Source organism: Thamnophis sirtalis, unplaced genomic scaffold (genome assembly GCF_051295495.1).
Source record: "Thamnophis sirtalis isolate CommonGarterSnake01/CBP01778 unplaced genomic scaffold, rThaSir2_p1.2 scaffold_9, whole genome shotgun sequence".
NCBI classification, from domain to species: Eukaryota; Metazoa; Chordata; class Lepidosauria; order Squamata; family Natricidae; genus Thamnophis; species Thamnophis sirtalis.
In genome coordinates, this window is record NW_028261389.1 from 31,830,019 (window position 1) to 31,852,442 (window position 22,424).

At 38.7% G+C, this 22,424-nt stretch overlaps 1 protein-coding gene across 3 annotated transcripts in view; it reads left to right on the forward strand.

Annotated features, from left to right (window-relative positions):
- The window catches only part of ZC3H7B (zinc finger CCCH-type containing 7B), a 57,425-nt gene that overhangs the window by 17,733 nt on the left and 17,268 nt on the right, over positions 1 to 22,424 (forward strand). For 2 of the 3 annotated variants that reach the window (XM_087723219.1, XM_087723220.1), the window contains exons 8-17: positions 1,094 to 1,130; positions 1,785 to 2,044; positions 4,017 to 4,365; positions 5,801 to 5,859; positions 8,657 to 8,822; positions 8,899 to 9,060; positions 12,181 to 12,386; positions 14,276 to 14,376; positions 15,837 to 16,018; positions 17,097 to 17,182. In XM_087723219.1, coding sequence (XP_087579345.1) covers positions 1,094 to 1,130; positions 1,785 to 2,044; positions 4,017 to 4,365; positions 5,801 to 5,859; positions 8,657 to 8,822; positions 8,899 to 9,060; positions 12,181 to 12,386; positions 14,276 to 14,376; positions 15,837 to 16,018; positions 17,097 to 17,182 — 1,608 coding nt within the window. The remainder of the gene's footprint in view (positions 1 to 1,093; positions 1,131 to 1,784; positions 2,045 to 4,016; positions 4,366 to 5,800; positions 5,860 to 8,656; positions 8,823 to 8,898; positions 9,061 to 12,180; positions 12,387 to 14,275; positions 14,377 to 15,836; positions 16,019 to 17,096; positions 17,183 to 22,424) is intronic. The other variant, XM_087723221.1, reaches the window with a different exon arrangement.

The window sequence follows — 22,424 nt, forward strand, 5'->3', positions numbered from 1 at the left end:
CTCACAGAATGGCCCTGGTGATTTGATTAACAACCACAGCAAAAAAGAGTGTAGATCAGAAGTGACTTGTGTAATGACTGCATCACTCAGCAACCAAAGTCCTGGTCCCATTTGTGGTCCTAAGTTGAGGACTACCTATAGATCTTACAGCAATAGAGTAATTTGGGAAGAATTGATTTCCTCTTACTGTTTTTAATGAGAATTTGTTACGATTACTCAAGGCGCAGTCTAGACATATATGAATAGCAATTAAGTAGATTTGAGTTTAATTGAGATGCAAATGGAAAATTGAGTATCTGTTGTCCTGAAATAAAGATGGATAAAATGAAAAGTAAAATAGACTTAAATTTGTAACAGTAAGCTTACCTTGAAAAGGTGAAAGTTTCAAATCTGGCCTTTTAAAAGCCCACTTAGTTTACACTGCATGGGTCCATCTGTTGTCCCTTGGATAGTAGTTTGGTAGATTTCACTGCCACCAGTCTTCCAGAAAATGTGTCTGTTCCCATAATGCTAATGTGTGAAAGAGAGAGGCCTCCCATATGATTGTCTTTTTGGTAAATTAGGGTTAAAAATGGAAATAATTAAATAATTTATGTAGTGCAATCTCTGCCCTTTTAGCATACAATTAGTGTTCGGCTGTTCTTTTTGAGAGAGAAATCAATCTCATAAGAGAGAAAACTTTCTAAGCATTATTGACTACTGGTGACAGTCATAACGAATTCCTGCGGTTTTCTAGGTAACATTTTCAAAGTTGGTTGGCTACTGCCTTCTTCCTAGGGCTGAGGGAGACCTAAATGTCAGTGATTGAAAGCATAGAGCCCTGCCCTATTTGAAAGCTGGCAGTCTCATATATTAAAAAGAAAAGAATAAACTATTTGGGGGTAATCCAAATGAAAAGATAATGATTCAGTTCTGCAGAATTATTAATTATAATGGGATCCAGCCAATCACAAAGGTACAACTCTCATTCTGAAGCATTTTTCATAGAGAATCCAATCTTGCATTTCTATACATCTAGATTAGTTCTTTGTAAAAATTGGAAAAGGAAACTGAATTTGGTCAAAAGAGATTTGATTTTTTTTTCCTGTTGCAGACCAATGGATTAGGCTCCATAGATGACATTGAAACAGGTAATGGATGCATTTATGCTTCTTTGATTCATAGTTATTACCACCACCACCCTCAAACGGAAGAGGTTTTGCTTTCAGAAAGAAATCTGCAAAATATTTGGTTGTCACAATTTGTCACGAAGGCATCTAACAGGAATAGCAGGAAATACCTGGGAAAAGACAAATCCTTTCTTTCTGAGAAGTCAACACAGTTCTTTCAATTGCTCTCACTAATGCAACCAATACAGTTTATAAATGTGAATAGTGGTCATGATAGAGCCATTGCTAGAAACATCTGACTCACATCTATATAAGAATGGTTTGTAATTCTGAAAAGTGTCTTTGAATTGGACATCATGAAGCAGTTTCTATGAGTATAATTCTAGCAAATAGGCTAATGAATCTTTTCACAAAGATGAACAGTTTGCTTTGAAGATGAGAGAGTTTATTAGTTGAGCAATAGTAGAAATACTCTGCAATCAGAACGTTCTGTGTTCTGACTCTGGGCTCTTTGGCTTTAAAAAAAAGATGATATAAGCATCTGTCTCTGGAGAATAACTACCACTCAGAATAGTCAATGCTAAGATATACAAATATATTGCTTTCTGTTTACTCTCTAGATTGCAATGTATGTATGGGTGGTCCTTAGCTGTAATCTCATACGTAATCTTCCAGATAGCTCTGTGGTCCTTCAGTGCATCGTTACTCCTAGTGCTCCTTCTGTCACTGCCAGCAAATCCAATGCCTTTTCATCAACCGACTTGGATACGAAAACTCTGCCAACATCACTCCCTGCAACTAACCTGCTCCCTTCTACAGATGTGGCATCTATACCAGAGTCTGACAGTGTAGACGACTTCACTGAAGGAGAAGTTCTTGGAGACGAACTGGACTCACTTCTGGATTCTATTGCAGATGGGTCCCAGTACCAACTAGTAAGAGTGACTTTTGTAGATGCGCCTCTGTTTTAGTCACTGCTCTCTAGCCTCTTCGTCTTAATCATTACAGGGTTTACTTAGTACATTCCTTGCTAACCCTCCATCACTGCTTTTTAAACTTCTCCCTTCTAAGTAATGGAGGACATTTGTGATGTGAGTTACATAACGATACATGGAATTGTTCATTATCTCAGAGCAAGGACTAGTGCAATCTTAGTTTTTGCAATCATCTAAGTATAAGCAATTGAAGATTTTAAGATTATATAGTTCCTCTCCTTAGCTCCCACTTTTTTGAGTGTACAATTAAACGTATGGTCACAATTGGCCCCAGAGCTTCTGTCACTAACTGATACGGTCGTAAAGCATGATGTCACGTGACATCTTCATTAGCAACTGCCATCTCGGCAGTCCCAGGTGCTATTGTAACTCCAGACACATGGGTCATTAAGCAGGAAGCAGAGGGAGTTGCAAATAAATGCAGGAGTGGGGGAGGTCTGGCACAGGTTGCATATGTGTTTGGGGAGGTTTCTGCATAATGGCACAGCCTCAAGGAGACCTGAGAAAGAGGGTATGAGAAGGCCGGGAAAAGAATATGCTTCTTGGCTCCCACGCCCTGGGAAGTCTCAGCAGCACAGTGCTAAGTAGCCCCACCCCAGGAAGCACAAAGGAGGTTCTTGGCATGCTGTGGCTCTGGGGTTGTAAGAAGTCCTTGAGTTGCAGTGCAGTGCCATTCCTGAGGCTGTAAAGCAGGGGTGTCCAAACTTGGGAACTTTTAAGACTTGTGGACTTCAACTCCCAGAATTCCCCAATCAGCCATGCTGGATGGGGAATTCTGGGAGTTGAAGTCCACAAGACTTAAATTTCCCAAGTTTGGATACCCCTGCTGTAAAGGAATGGACATAGCTTGTTAAAGGTTACTAGGGCTTCCTAGTAGCACTTTTCCCATTTCCCAAATTGTCTTAAAAAGGGAGCTCTGATATCTGGTATAGGGAAATCCATCACTTAATGACAGAGCTCACCTGCATTTGCATACAGTCCCTAACCCATCTCAGCCATTATTAAAAATAGTAAAATTTGGACAAATGCAATAGCTTAGCTAGCTAAACCTTTTGGAGCTCAGTCTCAACAGTTTTTCTTTCACAGCCAAAAGACGGCCATAATAGTGGTGTTGTCCATATGTTGTTCTTCATCTGAGCTGATCTGTCTCCAGTCTATTGCAGTTCCCATAAAAATAGCCTGGCGTAGCTTACTGGTTGGATACATGTTCAAGCTAATTGTTTTTCTGCTGGTCTTTTCCTTCCTTTACTATGACTTTCCAAAGCTTCTGTTCCCCCTGAGATCATTGGGCTATTGTGGACTTGCTTCCCTTTGTTCAGTTATGCTACTTATTTCAAGGTTGCCCAGAATACCTAGTTAGCTTTAATCATGGTTAAATTGATGCCAGCATAAGCATAACCTTTTGTAGAGCTGTACTTTGTATTCAGAGACAAAAGAGGTTTCAGATCGTGCAGGGTCATGAGTGTAGCATTAATCTGCAACTCTTTAAAGCAGCTGCACCTTTTTTTTTAAGATTGCATAACAACCCTTCCTCATTGTTCCTCCATCCTTAGAAAAAGACACAGCTGGTTAAACAGTTGCAGGCAGGTTATGCTCTCATACACACTTTTGCCTTGAGTTCAAAGTGTTGCGCACCCTAAGTCTTAAATAGCATTTCAGAAGCATTTGATTAGTCAGTGCTGGATGTTGCTGCCACATTTGAAAAAGTAATTGCGGACTAATTTTAGAGTGAACTGGTTCTCTGTAACATTTTGTCTTATCTGGCTATATCCTATCTTGCATCACAGAGATGCTGGTGCATAGGTGAATCTGTCATAAAGTTCAACATGTCTAAAAACGTAAAGTAGGAAAGTGTGAAATAATGTTTTAACTTCTTCCCTTTAATCATAACACATTTTATTTTTCCCTAAAGTCTCTTGTCCGTGGTGCCATTCCTGCCAATCTGCCAAGTGAGGTGCCCCAGCTCATCCCTGTGTTTCCAGGTGGTACTCCACTTCTTCCTCCTGTGGTGACCGCTAACATTCCAGTCTCCACACCGCTGCCACCTGCCTCCTTTGGCCTAGTGATGGAGACTACAAAGCAACTCTCATCTTCATCTGTTCTGGATACCTTTGAAACACCAGTTGGGGGCAGTGGCACATCTCCTTTGGATTCACTGGATTCACTAGATCTGCTCCCTTACACAGAGTCTCGGCTGGATATGTTAGATGCTTTTGGGACCAGTGGGGGATCATTGGATGCTTTAGATACCTTTACTGTTGGTAGGTATGGAGACTATTTAAGTAATGTTAGCTTGTGACACAGGAAGAGCCAGTTCAGTGCAGTGATTAAAATGCTTGCCTAGAAACCAGGAGACTATGAATTCATGTATGGCAGCAATCTCCAACTTTTGTGGCTTGGTGGACCGGCAGAGGCAGAGGGGGTTTAGTGTGTGCAAACACACTATTTTCACAAGTACAGCACACCCACCACTTCCACAGACCAGGGTTGGAAACCTCTGATGCAAGGAATGAAATCTGGCTTGTGATTTTGGGCCAAATGGTCTCTTAGTCCAACCCACTTGTTAGGGTTGTTGTGGAGAAAAAGAGGAGGAGAAAGGAATATTGTGCATGTTTGCTGCCTTGAGTTACTTATAAAGTAATAAAGGCAAGATAAAAAGATAATCAATCTAATAAAGAGTACTTCCGCATCAATATTTCCTAAGTAGAATGGCATTTTTACATCCTGGATCGTTCCCTTCATTGCTGTTTATGGTTTATTTTCCCATCTCCTACTCTTTATTAATGCATTGTAGAGTGTCATTTTGTATAATATCTATTGTTGTTGATGTTAAAGGTGTTGAATAATAGCTTTAGGAGATCCATTGTTGTAGATCAGTGGTCCCCAACCTTTCCGCCTCTGTGGACTGGCAGTGGCCGTGGCAGGGAGAAGCTGTGTCAAGTTGCGAGTAGAGGTTTCTTTTGCTGCAAATGCCAACAGGATGGTTGACAGATAGTTTTGCATGTGCACCTGCTGTTTGTGCAAATGGAGCATCTTGTGCTTGCTATTGCTGCACAACCCGGTTCCCAGTGGGCCGAGGATTGGGGGTTTGTAACCCCGTTGTATATTTATGGACAAATCTGAAAAAAATGCATGGTTTACAGCCAGAATGAATTGTCCTGAAAACATTAATACTTAATGCAGGCTATATCTCCCAGGATTGTCTACCACTGATCATGCTGACTAGAATGCTAGTTATTGTTCAGCAGAGTTTCACCCAAGGCATGGCAATACATTTCTCTCTAGAACTGAGCCACCACCAGTGGAAGAATCCAGGCCAAAGCTTGGATAAATTAATTGCTCTTATGGCAGTTAAAAGAAACCCTAATAATGAATATCAGCCATTGATGATTCTAACAGTCCACCCCACTGTATGTGAGAAAATTTAAATATTACAAGTCCTTTCCCCTCCTTTATGTGGGAATAGATTTCTTGCCCCTCATTTTTTGGATTTAGATATGAAAGTCACTTGCATTCTTTTCATCATGGTCCTTTCTAGTTTCAGGCTGTTGGGTTCCAGGATTGGGTTTCAGCTCTAAATATATGTGAAATTTAAGAAGTACAAAGAAATGGCTCATGTGTAGTACTGCTTCCATAGGACATTGCATAATTGACATTCACAAAAATCTAAAATTGGTTTTTTCCCCCACTCTTTAGAGGAAACCAGCACTCAAGAACCTCGCCAGCCTGCTGGAATTCAAAAGTCACTACCATTGGTGAGTAACCTTTTCCCTTAATTGAGAAGAGAAATGCCTATTAACTTTTTTTTTTAAAGTTTTTTATTTTTAGAGAAACATAAAACATACAAACATAAACACACATAAAATAAAAATCCTTCTCCAATTACTTACAGTGCGTCGATTGGTTACAAAACTTTTGTGCTTTCTCACAATAGTCTTCACTTACAATTTACATGAAAACTCATATCATCATTCTAATATGTATGTATACAATTGTTATGGTTATTGAACATTCAATTGACTATAGCTATTATTATATCCTTTTTATGTAAAATATTCTAAATTTAAGATAAATTTAATTATGGCATCTACATCATCCTGAAATCATCCAATAGTATTACATCTTTATATTCTATATAGAATTATTTATCTTTTATAACAGATCTTTTAAACATCCACTCCATAGTCCTCACTTAGAATTTATATAAAATTGCATATGATCAATCTATTATATATGCATTGTTATCATTATTAATCATTTATTTAGTTATAACTATTATTACTTTATTTTATACATAATATTCTAATTTTAACTAAGTTTAATTTTTATTCTGTTTCTTCACCCTGTATCCTTCCAGTAGTAATGCAGTCCTATATATCTTGCCATTTGTGGCATTTGTATAATAAGTCTTGTGTGGACTTCTCTTGGCACCTTGTTCCTTGCGTATTATAAAGACTCGAAACCCTCCATCTGTTCCTTTCATCCACTTGCCTTTAATTATCACCGGTGCTTCTGCCAAAATTTCTCTCGTTTCTGCCAAGAAACATCTTCTTCCATGTTTTCAGGTTTGAGATAGGGTTCCAGTTCGTTAATCACTTCTTTCAACATTCCACTCCTGTCATTTCCAACCAAGCTTGATTTACTGTCATTATCAACAATGTTCTTATCACTTTGTTCATATTTTTCTTCAATTTTTTGAACTCTATCTTCAAATTTCATCATCGTTTTATAAATATTCTCAACTCTTCCCTTTATCTTTTCAATGTTTTTTGTACTTATTTGTACTTTTTGAATTTCAAACATAATCATTTGCAATGTTAATTCTTTTTCTTCTTCATGTTGCACCAGGTTATAAACACTGCCACTAAAACATCCAAAGCTTTTTTGTTAAGTTTCAAACAGGTTCACTATAATCTTTCAGTCAAGGTTGTCTCTTCACTTCAGTCCAGCTATTGATAGTACTCCAGAAGAGCACCTGTATAAACAATTCGTACTCTTCCCACTATCAGGAGCCTTGAAGTATTAAATATGAGTCGAATGTTCAAAAGAAATAAAAAACAATGTTTCCAAGCCTCTTGATGGCAGTCTTGCTTCTTTTTCCTCTGCCTCTATCCCTCTCTTTAAATTCCAGGCTTAAGAAAAAAAAGTGCTTAAAAACTAACAACCCAGCTGAGCATTGTAAAAAGAGAAGAAAGGAAATCATAATCCACAAATATGAAAAAAAGATGAAAAATAGAAGAGGGGGGGGGGAGAGAAACCAGTCCAATTTAAAAAGTAAGAGGCATTTGTAAGAGTTCCATCCATAAAAAAAGCAAAATTTAAAAAAGATAACACACTAAGTTTAATACAGGCTTGCTTCACCGCTTACTCTCTTCTGTCTTCAATTTTAATTTTACTCTAAATATTTTTGGGTGTTCTCTAATAGTAAAAATTATCTCACCATTTCGACACACTCTCTTTCCTGCTTTTCTTCTGTTCAGGGGCTGTCCCAACCTTCTGCAGCTTCAATGGCTGCTTCTCATTGTTGTGGGAAAAAAGAGCTTCTCCTGGATCAATCAGGGACTTTGCAATGTCCCTGAGATCAGCAGGACCTGCCCTTCTCTGTTATCATCTCTACGAGACGGTTTAGGTCCAAAAGGACCGTCTAGCAGCAGAGATATCGACAGCAATCCTGAAGCTCCAAGATTGCAAGTCGTGTCGTAGCGACCTCAGCCCCGCCCTTCTGAAATACCTATTAACTTTTTCATCCAGGTCCTCAATTTGATTAGCAAAATATTGCTGTACTTCCTTTTTTTTTAAACTTCACTTCCCTATCTCTTTCAAAGATTCTGTGTTGGAATGATCATAAGTTGTCTGAGTGATTTGACATTGGATGAGCAAAGGAACAATTTCCTTTTGGGTCTAAACCATTTTATAACTAAACAAATGAACTTCGAAACATTGCAGAAGGGGAATGTATATCGCTTGCTACAAGAAAAATGCTGCTTAATTTAATATTTGGTAATACTTTCACAATAGGAAAAAGCTCCTTTTTTGTGACATACTACATGTTGAAAATGAAGCAGGTTAAGATGCTCATTATTGCTCCATGTAGTCTTTGACTTACAATAGTTCATTTACTAACCTTTTGGAGTTACAATGGCACTGAAAAAGTGACTTATAACCCTTTTTCCCACTTATGACCGTTGCAGCATCCCTGTGGGCATGTGATCAAAATTCAGATGTTTGGCAACTAGTTCATATTTATGAAGGTTGCGGTGTCCCAGGGCCATGTGTTCACATTTTGCAAATTTAATGGGGAAGACAGATTTACTTAACAGTCGTGTTACTAACAACTGTGATTCATTTAATAACTATGGCAAGAAAGGTTTAAAATGGGGAAAAACTTAACTGTCTCGCTTAGCAACAAAAATGTTGGGTTCACTTGCAATCATAAGTCAAAGATTACCTGTATTATTTTTGTTCATTTGAAAAAATGAAGAACCCTGGGGAATGGTAGATGGATCTGATCTTGCTGATCTCTAAGGAAGCTTATTTTATTGTCTTTTTCAGGCAAACCAAACTGGGCCAAGCACCCACACCACAGTACCCAAAGTTGTAGAGTTTCTTATGTATCAGCCAGAATTGGTGATGTCCAACACAACTCTGCTTGTGAAGAATCCCTTGGTGTCTACTCACATCTTCAAACAGGCCTGTCACATCTGCTATCCCAAAACAGGTCATCTGCTTATGATGAAGATGGCCTCAAATGTTTAGCAAAACTGGACTCTTGTTAACATTGTCCTCTTTTATAGGCCCCAAAGCTGGCGATTATACTTATCGAGAAGGCCTGGAACATAAGTGCAAGCGAGATATACTACTGGGCAGGCGTCGTATATCAGAAGATAAAACTTGGAAGAGAATTCGGCCACGTCCAACCAAGATGAACTTTGTGGGATCCTATTATCTATGCAAAGGTGAATTGAAGAAAGAGGAGAAAGTAATACAATGCAGACTGTTTCATGAAGGAGGAAAAGTTTTGTGCAGGTTGGGCTGAAGAATGTGAGGGCAATACACTGTTAATTTTTGTCTACTTACTTAATCACTGTGTTTGCTGATTGTAGAGATTTATAAAACTCCCTTAACATTTGCAGGTATTAAAACATTTAAAACTCAAACTTGAAAGAAAAAAAATACTCATGCTAGTGGTAAAATTGAAAACATGCATAATGAAAACATTTGGGAAATATTCCACTCACTGTTCATCTAATGGTCATGGTGAGATTTTCTCCCCACTGAAAGTCAATGCAAACAATAATAAATAGTCAATACTTTGTTGCCCTTGCATGGTGATGTAAGGACTGGCACTGGTGAAGTGGGAACCAACAATTCTCAGGTCTGACAGAATCATAGTAAGTATTGAACAGGGACCTCCCAATCAAAAAGCTAGGAAAAGAACAGCCAAAACTCCGACTCAAATTTGGGAGGAAAAGTCTTAGGATTTAAATCCGAAGGGCTGATGATCATGTATAGGACTTGATTTCTGTGTTCTGCGGTATTTTTAATTTATGTATTTGTATCCCACTTTTAATACTTTTACAAATAACCTAAGGTGGAAAGTGCACTTAATATCCCTCCCATTTGCCTCCACAGCAACAGCCCTGTGAGGTAGGTTGAGCTGAGAGAGAGTGACCAAGGTTTCATGGCTAAGATGGGATTTGAACTCATGGTCTCCCAGTTTCTAGCCCGGTGCCTTAATCATTAGATAGAACTACCGTATTTTTCAGAGTATAAGACGCAGCAAGGTTTTGAAGAGGAAAAATTTTTTTTTAAAGTTTTTGCACTCTGCAAACCTCCCAAAAACGGCCCATTTTTTGCAAAAAGGAGCCTGGTTTTTCCCAAAAAAGGGCATGAATAGCCCTTAGGAGGCTTGTAGAGTGATGGGGGGGCGCAAAAACAAGCAAAAAATGCCCTGTTTTTCGCAAAAACGGGCCCATTTTTTGTCAAAAAAAGAGGCATGGATAGCCTTTAGGAAGCTTATAGAGTGCTGCTGGGGAAGGGGGGGGGGAGAACAGATTAGATTAGATTAGATTTAATGAATTTATAGGCCGCCCAATCCCGAAGGACTCCGGGTGGCTTACAACAAATACATTTAAAAAATAGAAAAGTTAAAACAGAAAAACACAGATTAAAAAGCCACAACATACACCCAGTCTAATCGGGACTGGACCTCAGTCATGAGGTCAACAGCCCGGGGCCTGCCGGAATAGTCAGGTTTTAATAGCCTTTCGGAAGGCCATGAGAGTGGGTAGGGTCCGGATCTCTGGGGGCAGTTCATTCCATAGGGTCGGAGTGGCTACAGAGAAGGCCCTCTCATGGGTAGTTGCCAGCCGACATTGTCTGACTGATGGCACCCGGAGAAGGCCCACCCTGTGCGATCTTATCGGTCGTTGGGAGGTATGTGGCAGAAGACGGTCTCGCAGATATCCGGGTCCTAGGCCATGTAGGGCTTTAAAGGTAATGACCAGCACCTTAAATTGTGCTCGGAGACCAATACGGAGCCAGTGCAGCTTGCGGAGGATAGGTGTAATGTGGGTGTACCTTGGTACACCCAATAATGCTCGCGCGGCTGCATTCTGGACTAGTTGTAGTCTCAACACTTTTCAGGGGCAGCCCCATGTAGAGCGCATTACAGTAGTCAAGTCTTGAGGTGACGAGGGCGTGAGTGACCGTGTGAAGTGCCTCCTGATCCAAATAGGGCCGCAACTGGTGCACCAGGCTAACCTGGATGAAGGCCCCCCTGGTCACAGCCGACAGGTGATGTTCTAACGTCAGCTGCGGGTCCAGGAGGACTCCCAAGTTGTGGACCCTCTCTGAGGGGTGTAGATTTTCACCCCCTAGGCATAAGGATGGACTAACTGGGCTGTCCTTGGGAGGCAACATCCATAGCCACTCGGTCTTGTCAGGTTTGAGTGCGAGTTTGTTCACCCCCATCCAGACTCTGACAGTTTCCAGGCACTGGCACATCACTTCCACCGCTACGCTGAATTGGCACGGGGCGGAGAGATACAACTGGGTATCACGGGGTATTTAATCCCGTGCCGACGAATGTTCTCACTCAGAATAGCCCTTAGGAGCCTGTTTTTCACTCGTTTCTGCCTTCTCCAGCCCCTAGGAGCTCTCTGAAAGCCTTCTAAAAGCTATGCACGGACATTTTGGTGAAGGGGGCAGAGTTTGGGGAGGCCAAAAATGCTGTATTCAGTGTATAAGACGCACCCAGATTTTCAGCCTCTTTTTTGAGGGAAAGGGTGCGTCTTATACTCCTAAAAATACAATAGTTCTACAGTACAGATCTTCTATTTGTTTAAAACATATTTCTTGTTTGCAGTAAAGCAGCTTCTCTACATGGGTGAAGTCAGCTTCTGCTGTTAGCAGTTGTTAGCAGCTTTGGAATGCAAGATTGAGTTCCAGGAGAACAAAGGTTTACTGCTGTGATATGAAATCTAGCAAATGTCAACATACAGTTGCCTGAGGCAGCCAATTAGTGTGTCTCAGTGTAGGGTAGGCTGTGTTACCATTAAATCCGTTCTTGCGTAGTCGAGAGGAGCTGAATACAAGTGGACCTCGACTTACAACCATTTGTTTAGTGACTGTCCAAAGTTACAATGGCATTGAAAAAAGGGACATGACCGTTTTACAAACTTATGACTTGAAGCATTCCCCTTGTCAGATGATCAAGCAAAGTCAATGGGGAAGCCAGATTCACTTAAGAACCTTGTTAATAACTTAACAACTGCAGTGATTCACTTAACAACTATGACAAGAAAGGTTGTAAAATGTGGCAAAACTCACTTAACTGTCTTGCTTAACAATAGAAATTCTGGGCTCATTTGTGATCGTAAGTCGAGGACTATCTATAGTAATATCTTCAGTAAATTTCATTAGTGTCTCCTTTAATGAACTTTTCAGTTTCTCTTTATCAATTTGTGAAGCTTGGGGAGGGAGAGAAGGAAACAGTATAAGGGGTAGCAAAAAACCTTAGTTTTGATTCTAGCCTCCACTCCATGTATGGTGGTCTGATGTTTGTTGCTTTGTAGATATGCTTAACAAGCAGGATTGTAAGTACGGGGATAACTGCACCTTCGCGTACCACCAGGAGGAGATCGATGTGTGGACAGAGGAGCGAAAGGGAAGACTTAATCGTGACCTCTTGTTTGATCCATTGGGTGGGATCAAGCGAGGTAACCTGACTATTACCAAGATCCTGAAAGAACACCAGGGCATATTCACTTTTCTTTGTGAGGTATGAAATAGGCAGTGCAAACATACAAGATTGTATTTTTGTGGTATTGTCCGCTGTGCCTTTACTTGTTGCTTATTGGATTACATCATAAGAAAACTGCCCAATGCCAGCTTTGGATATTTGGGTTTTGAAAGTAATCATCATAAGCTCACTCACTGTCACATTTCAATTGAGCTATGAACAGAAAATGATTATGTGAGAATGAGTGACGTTATTTCATTCCATAAAAGTTTATGGTCAGCCTAGAAAAGCAATCAGAGTTGAAGAATTTTTTAGCTTGCACATGAAACAAGCATGTATTTGTTTTTCAAGTGACTGGGCAGAGAACGATTAAGTAGTTCATGTATTGAAATAAGTTACAACTTGCTGAATAAACCGGACTGGCTGGAAAAACACACTACGTGATATAGCTGTATTCTCACAACACACTAAACATAATTACTAAATCCCAAATGAATGAGGCCTTGAGATTGAGTGTTATATTTGGCTGCAGAAGACCTGGTTTTTTTTTTTTTAATTGTGAAGCTGTTTGAGCTATCATGTTTGCAGATGACACAGAATTAGAAAAGACATAGCTAATACTGAGAAGATAGGAATAACAATCAAAATAATAGATAAATTGATTGAAAATAATGATATTTGGTAGAATAGCAATAGCAATAGCAGTTAGACTTATATACCGCTTCATAGGGCTTTCAGCCCTCTCTAAGCAGTTTACAGAGTCAGCATATCGCCCCCACAGTCTGGGTCCTCATTTCACCCACCTCGGAAGGATGGAAGGCTGAATCAACCTTGAGCCGGTGAGATTAGAACCGCTGAACTGCAGATAACAATGAGCTGAAGTAGCCTGCAGTACTGCACCTTAACCACTGCACCACCTCGGCTCTGATTAGGGTGCAGTACTGCAGGCCACTTTAGCTGACTGTGATCTGCAGTTCAGCGGTTCAAATCTCACCGGCTCAAGGTCGACTCAGCCTTCCATCCTTCCGAGGTGGGTGAAACGAGGACCCGGACTGTGGGGGCAAGTTGCTGACTCAGTTTGCTAAAAAAAATTGTAAACCGCTTAGAGAGGGCTGAAAGCCCTATGAAGCGGTATATAAGTCTAATAAATAAATAAGTATTTTCCTTAGAAAATAAAAAATGTATCACTATAAAAAGAGGATTCTTGGATTAGTAATGGTACTTTTGAAAAGTTCCTGAAGTCCCAATTTCCAAACTAATAAATTGTTCTGCTATTCGGTATTCATCAAACCTTACCTCATGTGTTATGATATTTCTAGTCATTGCATTTTAAAATAGGAGAGGTTCAGACAGCAGCTGTGAGAAAGAACTAAAGACTAAGACATATGAAGAGAGATAGAAATAATTCAGAATGTTTAGCCTTGAGAGAAAAAATGTGGGAAAGGGCTGAAGTGGTGCTCTTCACATATCTTAAAGGAGGTTACCTACAAAAAGGTGAAGACATGTTTAAGTTATCCTAGAATTCAAATATAAAATAATAGAGTAAAATGATGGAAAAGCAAATTCTGACTTAAAAAAGCTTCATAATATTAAAAGCAGTTTGTCAGTGAAACTAGTTACTGAGAGAAGTGATGAAATTCCCTTCTGGAGTCGTTCAAGCAGAAGGTAGACATCTCTTGGAGATACTGAGCAGAATCTAAGGTCAATGACAAGAAGGACTTCTTTCACGTCTCTGATCTGAACTAGAGCCCCCAAGTGTCAGTTTTGTTATGTAATATAATCTATAATCAAGAATTGGAGGGAAATGTATATTCTTGTAGGCAATAATGGAAGTATATTGAGAAAAATATCATTGCCTTTTATATAAGTGTGCAGAGTAAAAAAGCCTAAACTGTTACTTATATATATATACATATTTATGTTTTCAGATCTGCTTCGATAGCAAACCTCGAATAATCAGCAAAGGGATCAAGGACTCTCCAGCAGTGTGCTCCAACCTAGCTGCAAAACATAGTTTTTATGATAATAAGTAAGTAGGTTGGACCTGTCTTCAGCCAGTACCGTGTTTCCCCCAAAATAAGACAGGGTCTTATTTTCTTTTGATCCACGAAATATGTCCTTGGGCTTATTATAGGGGAGGGCTTATTATTTTGGGGTTGCCGGGCAGCTGCTCCCTTGCGAGCGTGCTCTGCCTGCTCCCCAGCTCCTGCGGCGTGGCACATTTGGGATACCCCCTAGGTCAGTGCATCGAGCTCTGCCCAGCTGGAGAAGGGGGTTGTGCAAACACCTGTTCCGCCCTCAGCAAGCATGCCTCCCAGCCTCACCATACCCTGGCCCAGCCACCGCTGCGGTGCTCCAAGCATAACTTCTTCTCCAGCTTTCAAACTCCAAAACTGGGCTGCTGAGTCTTCCAGCAGCGGCCGCTCTAGGAGTGCGCTCTATGGTTGTGGGCTGGCTGCTGGAAGACTCTCTGTCCGGAAGACTCTCTGTCCGGCAGCTGGCCCACAACCATCAAGTGCAGGGGGCTTATTTTTGGGGGGTGGGCTTATATTTTTGTCCAGGGGGCTTATTTTCGGGGGTAGGCTTATATTTTTGCCTACGCGAAAAATATGGCAAGGCGTTAGTTTCAGGACAGGTTCATATTTTGGGCGAAACATGGTAATATGTAACTGTTTATTAAAGGGAAGCTGAGCCACAAAGTCACAATTATATTTCTTCTATAAAAAGAACGGTGTTATGCTATTTTGTAGGAATGTTGAAAAGATTACTCATTCCTGATCCCACAGACATTATTCAATGGTTATGTTGAGTGTTCTCATTACTAGCTGGTAATTTGAAGTAGCTCCATACAGCTATGCCTATTTTAATCATTACACTAAATGCTGTTTCCAAGGGGCTACTATTCCTTAAGGATCTTACTAATTTATTAAGATATATTTCATTTGCTTCCAGTGTATTTTTTCACAATCCATTTTCTAGTACCCTGAAACAAATAATTTGTGATTTAAATTGTAATTATGTTTAAGGTAATAAAACCAACAGCAACTCTAAAAAACAATTCTTGATATACAATATTATTGAAACAAAAACCAGCAATTCTACGGTTGAGGGTGGAGTTGAGAGGCACCGGGCCAATATATAAAAATCTTTTTTCCTTTGTATTAATAATGCAAATATTGTTACTAGTGTACAAGGATCAGTTATGCTAATACCAATCATAATATAACCCAATTTAAAGATGCATACAAGGAACTTATTTCTGTAGAGATGGCCTAGACAACAAGAGTCAATTCCCAGCATCTGGAAAATGGGATGCTGATAGTTATTAAGATTGAACTAACCTACTCATCCATCACTATCCCCACCCTCAGTACTGATGAGTGGAAGTTGCAAGCTGAAAAATGGCGGTTTTGTCTCAGCTCTACCTTTGTTCTTAGTAATTGGCTTTTTAGTGAGGATTAGTATGAAAGAATCTCTCTTTTTTTGCAGGTGTCTGGTTCACATTGTTCGTTCCACCTCTCTAAAATACTCTAAAATCCGACAATTTCAGGAACATTTTCAGTTTGATGTCTGCAGACATGAAGTGCGTTATGGCTGCTTGCGTGAAGATAGTTGCCATTTTGCTCATAGCTTTATAGAGCTTAAAATTTGGCTGCTGCAGCAGTATTCTGGTGAGTAGTCACTTGGCTGGCACTGTCCAGAGGACTGCAGGGAAGTTAGTTTCAGGCTTCAATGTGTGCACTGTTTCTCTGAGAATGAGAATGTCATCCAGAAATTGAAGAAAGACGAAACAAATGATTTTTAAAAAAATTATATGTACAATACTCTTGGTTATAGAACTGCATGTGTCTTCTAACAAAACTGATTGGGTCCAGTGGGGCAATCTTAATTAATGTCCTACATGCGCAATTATATAATGGGAATGATTTGGGGGAGTCTTAGTTATGAATATTACAAACTTTGCAAAAAGGTTTTGCTCTAAATTAGGTCTCTGATGGGAATAACTGGGGATCAAAAGGGAAGGCTGAGAATAGGCGTGCCTTTTGCACATTTGGCTTGTGTGCCTTGGAATAACACTTTTGCAACAATTGTGCTGAAATGAATAAGCACAGGTATTAACAGAATCCTTTTCCTCACCTCTGTTTGTAGTCTTCAACACACAATATTTTGGCCATTATTGAATGGAAGAATGCAAATCTTTAGTATTCCATCCAGTCCTCTCTGGATATAGAAATCAACAGTTCTAGATAGTAGCTTTGAATGAGTTTGTGTATGTATTGAAAGAGAAGGTAGACTCTACTTCACTTCTTGAATTTGCACATAAAAGTAGTAGGTCCTTATTAGAACAATTGTTATAAGTGATAATGAGTATAATCCTTGACTAATTTGTGTCTTCTGTAAAACATTGTAGAACGTGCTTGGGGAATTGGTTAGAATCCTTTACTATAGCGAGACAATGCTCATCCAGTTACAATGCTCATCCAGCTAAGGGCAATAATTCCAATACTAAAAGTTTATTTTTAAATTTTAGCTGGAAGATATATTATACAACCTCTTATGTACGCTTATGAACATTTTGTTACTATGAAGTGTCATGTTCTCCAATTTTTGCAAATATATAGTGGATTCTGATTAAATACAAGAAAAGGAGCATCACAGAAATGCTTGCCGATAGAACAAAGCAATGAAAGAGTTTTAACTATGTTATAATAATCCGTTAAATCTCTGAAGCTACTTTTGTCATCCTAGGAATGACTCATGAAGATATTGTTCAAGAATCTAAAAAGTATTGGCACCAAATGGAGGCACATGCTGGCAAAGCAAACAACAATATGGTAACCTATCTAGTTTTACTTTAATCCCTTTAAAAAGCAGAATTGCACGAATAGTTTAGAGAAGTTAAAGTTTTAAATGAATAAAATAGTCAGGAAATAAAAAATATAAGAAGCTTATGTAAAAGCCATTATTCTAGTGGAAGCTTAAAATTAAACTATCACAATCTAAAGTGTCTCAGAGAAGAGTAGTGTTTATATGTGGTGCCCAAAAGAGGTAAGGAAAGGTGTTCCAACTGAGAAGTCCTTTCCCTTTGGAGCTATTCAAGTAAGAGCACTGGAACAAAAAAAAATATTTTATGTAATCTGGCTCCAAGCCAATCAAGAGTTTTAACAGTCATCACTGTTTGAATCTGATGTGGAAATGGAATGATAACCAGTAGGGCTGACAAAGAATTTTTAGGATGAAACAATTGTAGCAAGAAATCCCATAACAGATTGAGTCTCTTTTGAATTGACTAAAATTCTGAACCATCTTCACAGATAGCTTAGCAAGTAACTCAAGTGAGAGGAGAGAAGTGCTTATATGAAAGATTCTATTTGACATCTGATCTATCAAATCGCTATTGAAGTCATTATGTCTAAGGCTCCAGCCTTAAATGGAGTTATTAGTAAATGCCATGAGACATAAGGGACCTGCCATTGCATAAATATGGATGGGCCTTTAGTCTGCTAGATACAAATATATGAATGATACAGCTGAGGTGGTATCTAAAGAATGCTATAGATATTTAAGGCTGATGTCCATACATGGTTTTTTTTTTACCCTGAACATTTTGACAGAGGGAAGTTGAATTTCTTCTTCTAGATTAAGCCATGATTAATCTATCATGTTAGGTAGAGCAAGCAGCCAACTGAGATGACTGATGTTGGAAGGCGGTTTTGTAGAACAAAGCTATGTCTGCCTTGAAGTTTCTTTTATACCATGAAAACGAGTCTGTTCTCTTGAAACTATAACTATGTCCTTTAAGACATTTTCTTCCTAAAGTTCCTGTCCCCCTGCTGGTCTTGGTTTCATTCATGCTACATAAATAATCTGTCAGGCTGATGCTTGAAATTCTTAGATGCAGCATCTTCATCTTTCATTGTTTTTTAATTAAAAATGATATTTCAAAAAATTTACAGAAGAAAAATGTTTGAAAACAAAATCTCAAGATTTCATATCTTAAAAACAGCATTTTGATAGTCACACACGTTAATTTAAACTGGTGGATGATGATGATGATGATGATGATGATGATGATGATGATGATGATGATGATGATGATGATGATGATGATAGATTGATTCTTAGATGTTTAGAGTTACTGAAGGGGGAATATATTAATTTGTAAGTTATTACTTGAAAATCAAACCTTTAATTTTAAAGCATTGCCTAGTGATTATAATCTGATGCTCTTACTTGGGGGCATTTTGGAGTGCTAAAAAAATGCCTGGTTAGTTAATAAAAGGTGCCCAATCCTGGAATTGAATTAAAACTATTTTTGAATTAGAACACTTAATTCTTGGCATTTTTCTTTATCATCTAGCTGTTTTTAATTTCTTTTTAAAATATAATTTTATTGGAAGTTTTAAAAGCAAGAATAAAATTAATACAAACTAAAATAGAATAAGAAATAAAAAATAAAAGAAATAAAAGGGAAAGCTAAAATGCAAAAAGAAAAATAGAAAAGAAAAGAAAAATAGAAAAGAAAAAACATACAAAGAAGTGGCTTCCAATCTTTTTGCAATAATCATAATTGTAGATTTATCTTGGATAAAGCAGTGAGTCTCTTCTTTCTATAATGTATCCTACTGCAAAATAGAATTCATCATATGTATCTCTAATTTCTTTTATCATTTTCAGTTCAGGAAGGCATGTTATGACTTGACCAATATTTTATATATTTTATAGATTGTGACTTGATGCAACTCTAGTAGTGCAGAGCAGATTTTCATACTTTGCAGCTGCTTAAGGCACTACTTTGCACCATCATACCTAAACTTTTTGAGAAAGCATGGATGAACATAAGACATTTGATGCAGCTGACGTAAAACCAAAGAACAGACATGAAAAGAGTCAACAAGAATTTTGTAGACTTTGGACTAAAATGAGTGCTGTAATAGCCCACCCAAAGCAAGGCACCCTGTTTGGCCTGCATTGCCATCTACATTTATATCTGCTTAAGCAAGTTGAATCAAATAAAAAATAATCCTGCATAATTCCTTTTCTTGTGGGAAAGTTACATTTTTAAACATTTTTTAAAAATGTAGGGTAGAAAAGCGGGGAACTGTGTATGTACTACATTCTTCTTACTGCATGGGTGCCTCATGTATGTCATGGTTATATCTACATGGCAGTCTGAAGGCAACATAAGATAAGATAAAGCAACATAAGATAAGAAACCAAAAAGGGATGGGAAAAAGGCTGAGACTTCACAAAGTAAATATACAGAGAGAAAGCATCTTTAAACTGTAAAAGATGGCTGGAATGACCTTGCTAGGCCAAGAATTTGCAGGAATTCATGGAGCAAGAAAGATGTCATTGTGATATTTTGCTATCATACTAAGTGTTACATGGATAACCATTACATGTACTGAAGGTGTTCATGCTAAAGCGTCAAGAATAATGGATTGTTAATGGGGAGTGGGGTAGATGGTACAATTATGGTCCAGATTGTTACAACAATGCAAGAGATATAAAATGGATCTACTCTATAAGTAAGGCATGATACAATGTTGGTTCCAATTCTGGAACTGTCATCAGCATTACTCTGAATGAAAAACCAGCAATGTGGTATCTGCATATAACACATAGGAACTGTGGAGACCCAAATTAATGATATGTTGGTGGCCAGACTTCATGACAATGTTCTCAAGAAATTTTTCCGGATATCAAAAGAAATGTGAGATTTCAGTATCACCACAATCTCACAGTAGATTTCTGGCAACCATGCAGTTGTGTAAAATTACACACTGGTATTCAGTGCTTGAAAAATAATGCTCACTCCTTTGTAGTCAGAAGGGCAGCTGCCGCTCTTTTCATCATGTGATGGAATTCCGGATAAATGTGTATGGCTTACAAAAGCAGCAAGTTTGTTGATTTAAATTTATTATACGTAGCTGCCCAATTTCCATGGACTCTACTCTGAATATACGCACCTCGGATTTCCCTTCCCATCCATAAACACAGATAAAATCTAAAACTACAGAGAAAGCATGAACTAAAACAATGTAAAAATGATACAAAACCCAATAGCCGCCTGGCAAAAACAGAAATACATTAATTACAGACCTGGAACCCAGTCAGGTTTCAAGTACTTTCTGATCCCTAGTAGGGAGTGCCCTGTCCTTATCTAGTGTGTGGGAATGTGTTCTTCCAAAAGGTCTTGAAAAAGTTGTCTTCGGAATTGGAGTGAGAGAAAAAGCTTGTCTTGGCCAACTCTGCTTTTTCTCCTTTTTATCTGAGGTAGCAGCACACAATGCATGCTTTCAAAAGCTGGGTTAATTCTGGAAAGAATTTCTGGATGCACTTTCAACAAATGTTCCTTGTGGTTAGCTTCCCTCCAACTACTAGTCATGTGCAGGTCTTAGTTGTTGTGCATTGAGAATTAAGCGTATTTGAAAATTGTCATCAGCAGGAGTACATTGGCAAATTCTGATGGAGATCGGCTAAAACAAAGGCAGGAGAACATTACAACAACTTTATATGTGCTTATATCTAAATAAAGCTGCCACATCCCATATCTCTAGAAAGCTGACTTACATTAGTACTAGACCAATGATCTATTTTGTCGGTATTATAATGTCTGCATTGCTAAGGCTGCAGTTAAGAATCATTTTGAATCTTACTTGATTCAAATTTGAGTTAACAGTTTTCATGTATATTGCATAATTAAGAACACGGGGCTATAAGAAAGTGGTAACAGCATGCTATGGGGAAATTAAGATTTGCAAGAATAGTATAAAATATTGGGGGGGGGGATCAAAGGAGCAAAAATAATACAAATGTAATATGTATTTGACCATAAAACTCAGGATCTTTTGGATGAAAAGAAAGCAAACTGGGAGTGGGATGTAAAGAAACATAGATGAATGAAAAGAAAACAGCATCACTTCATAGTAGTGTGCTATATCACTAAGCTCCATGTTCTACCCGTTCTTTGAAGTGTGCTTCTTGCCTTATTTGGAATAACAAATCCAGACTTTGCTGAGACAGACCTTTTAATCCTGTACTTGGTACAGTTTAATTACTAACTTACAATGTACTCTTGGCCTCCGCAAGATGCTGCTGTTCCCTGATGCCTTTTGGGCTCAATTAATCTAGCGCACACTTAGCAACTTCTAATTTCTAGGTAACATTGTTATGACGTTAGTCAGTCTGCTGTGTCTTGTTTTTACAAATGCAATCATGTCCACTAAATGTCTTCATACTTAAATCTTCTTCTCATGTATAAACACAGTTTTATCGGGTAAAAGGTGACATTGTGCAAAGCAAAGACTGCTTACTTTAAAGCTCCTGTTCAGTTGATGTTGTATCAAGTTCTTGAAAGAGCCAGTCGACAGCTGGGCGGCTTGTTTCCCATGAACGAATAAACCAACAAGAAATGAGCCTCCCCCAATTGCCTACTGGCAGTCAGGCGTCCCGGGAGTAAAGATAACACCGCCCAAAGTAATGCCTTTCACAGAGGCAGCCAGCAACCTCAGTGATCACTGGCTAACATGTGCCATACGCTAAATAAATAAATAAACCATTCAAAGCACTATTTAAAGCATATTTTCATAGGCAGATCCTAGGCAGTTTCAAGGCACAAAGGCTATGTCAATTATATTAACATTGTTAATACAAATAATAAAACAAAAGTTGACTAGATTAATATTAAAAGTAAAAGTCAAAAGACTAATAATGATAAAATACAAATTTGTAGTAAAATTATTTATTGATACTGCAATTTGAAGGCCATCCAACTACTGATGACTGTAGCTTATCATCTAAAAATAAAATAAAAATTCATAAACAGCCTGAAGACAAGCAAGTAAATAAAAATCCATCCAACTGGGGCCCCACCCTAAATGAATCCCAGGGCCTGAGAGCTTCCTGAATGTGTTCAGATTGGGAACCATCCAGATCTTGGAGGGAAGGGATAGTGTCATTCTGGATAGTAAGAACCCTAACAGAAAAAACCTGCCTCCTAAGTCCACCAGACCAGGAGTCAACAACATTGGCCACTTTAAGACTTGTGGACCAACTCCCAGAGTTCCTCGG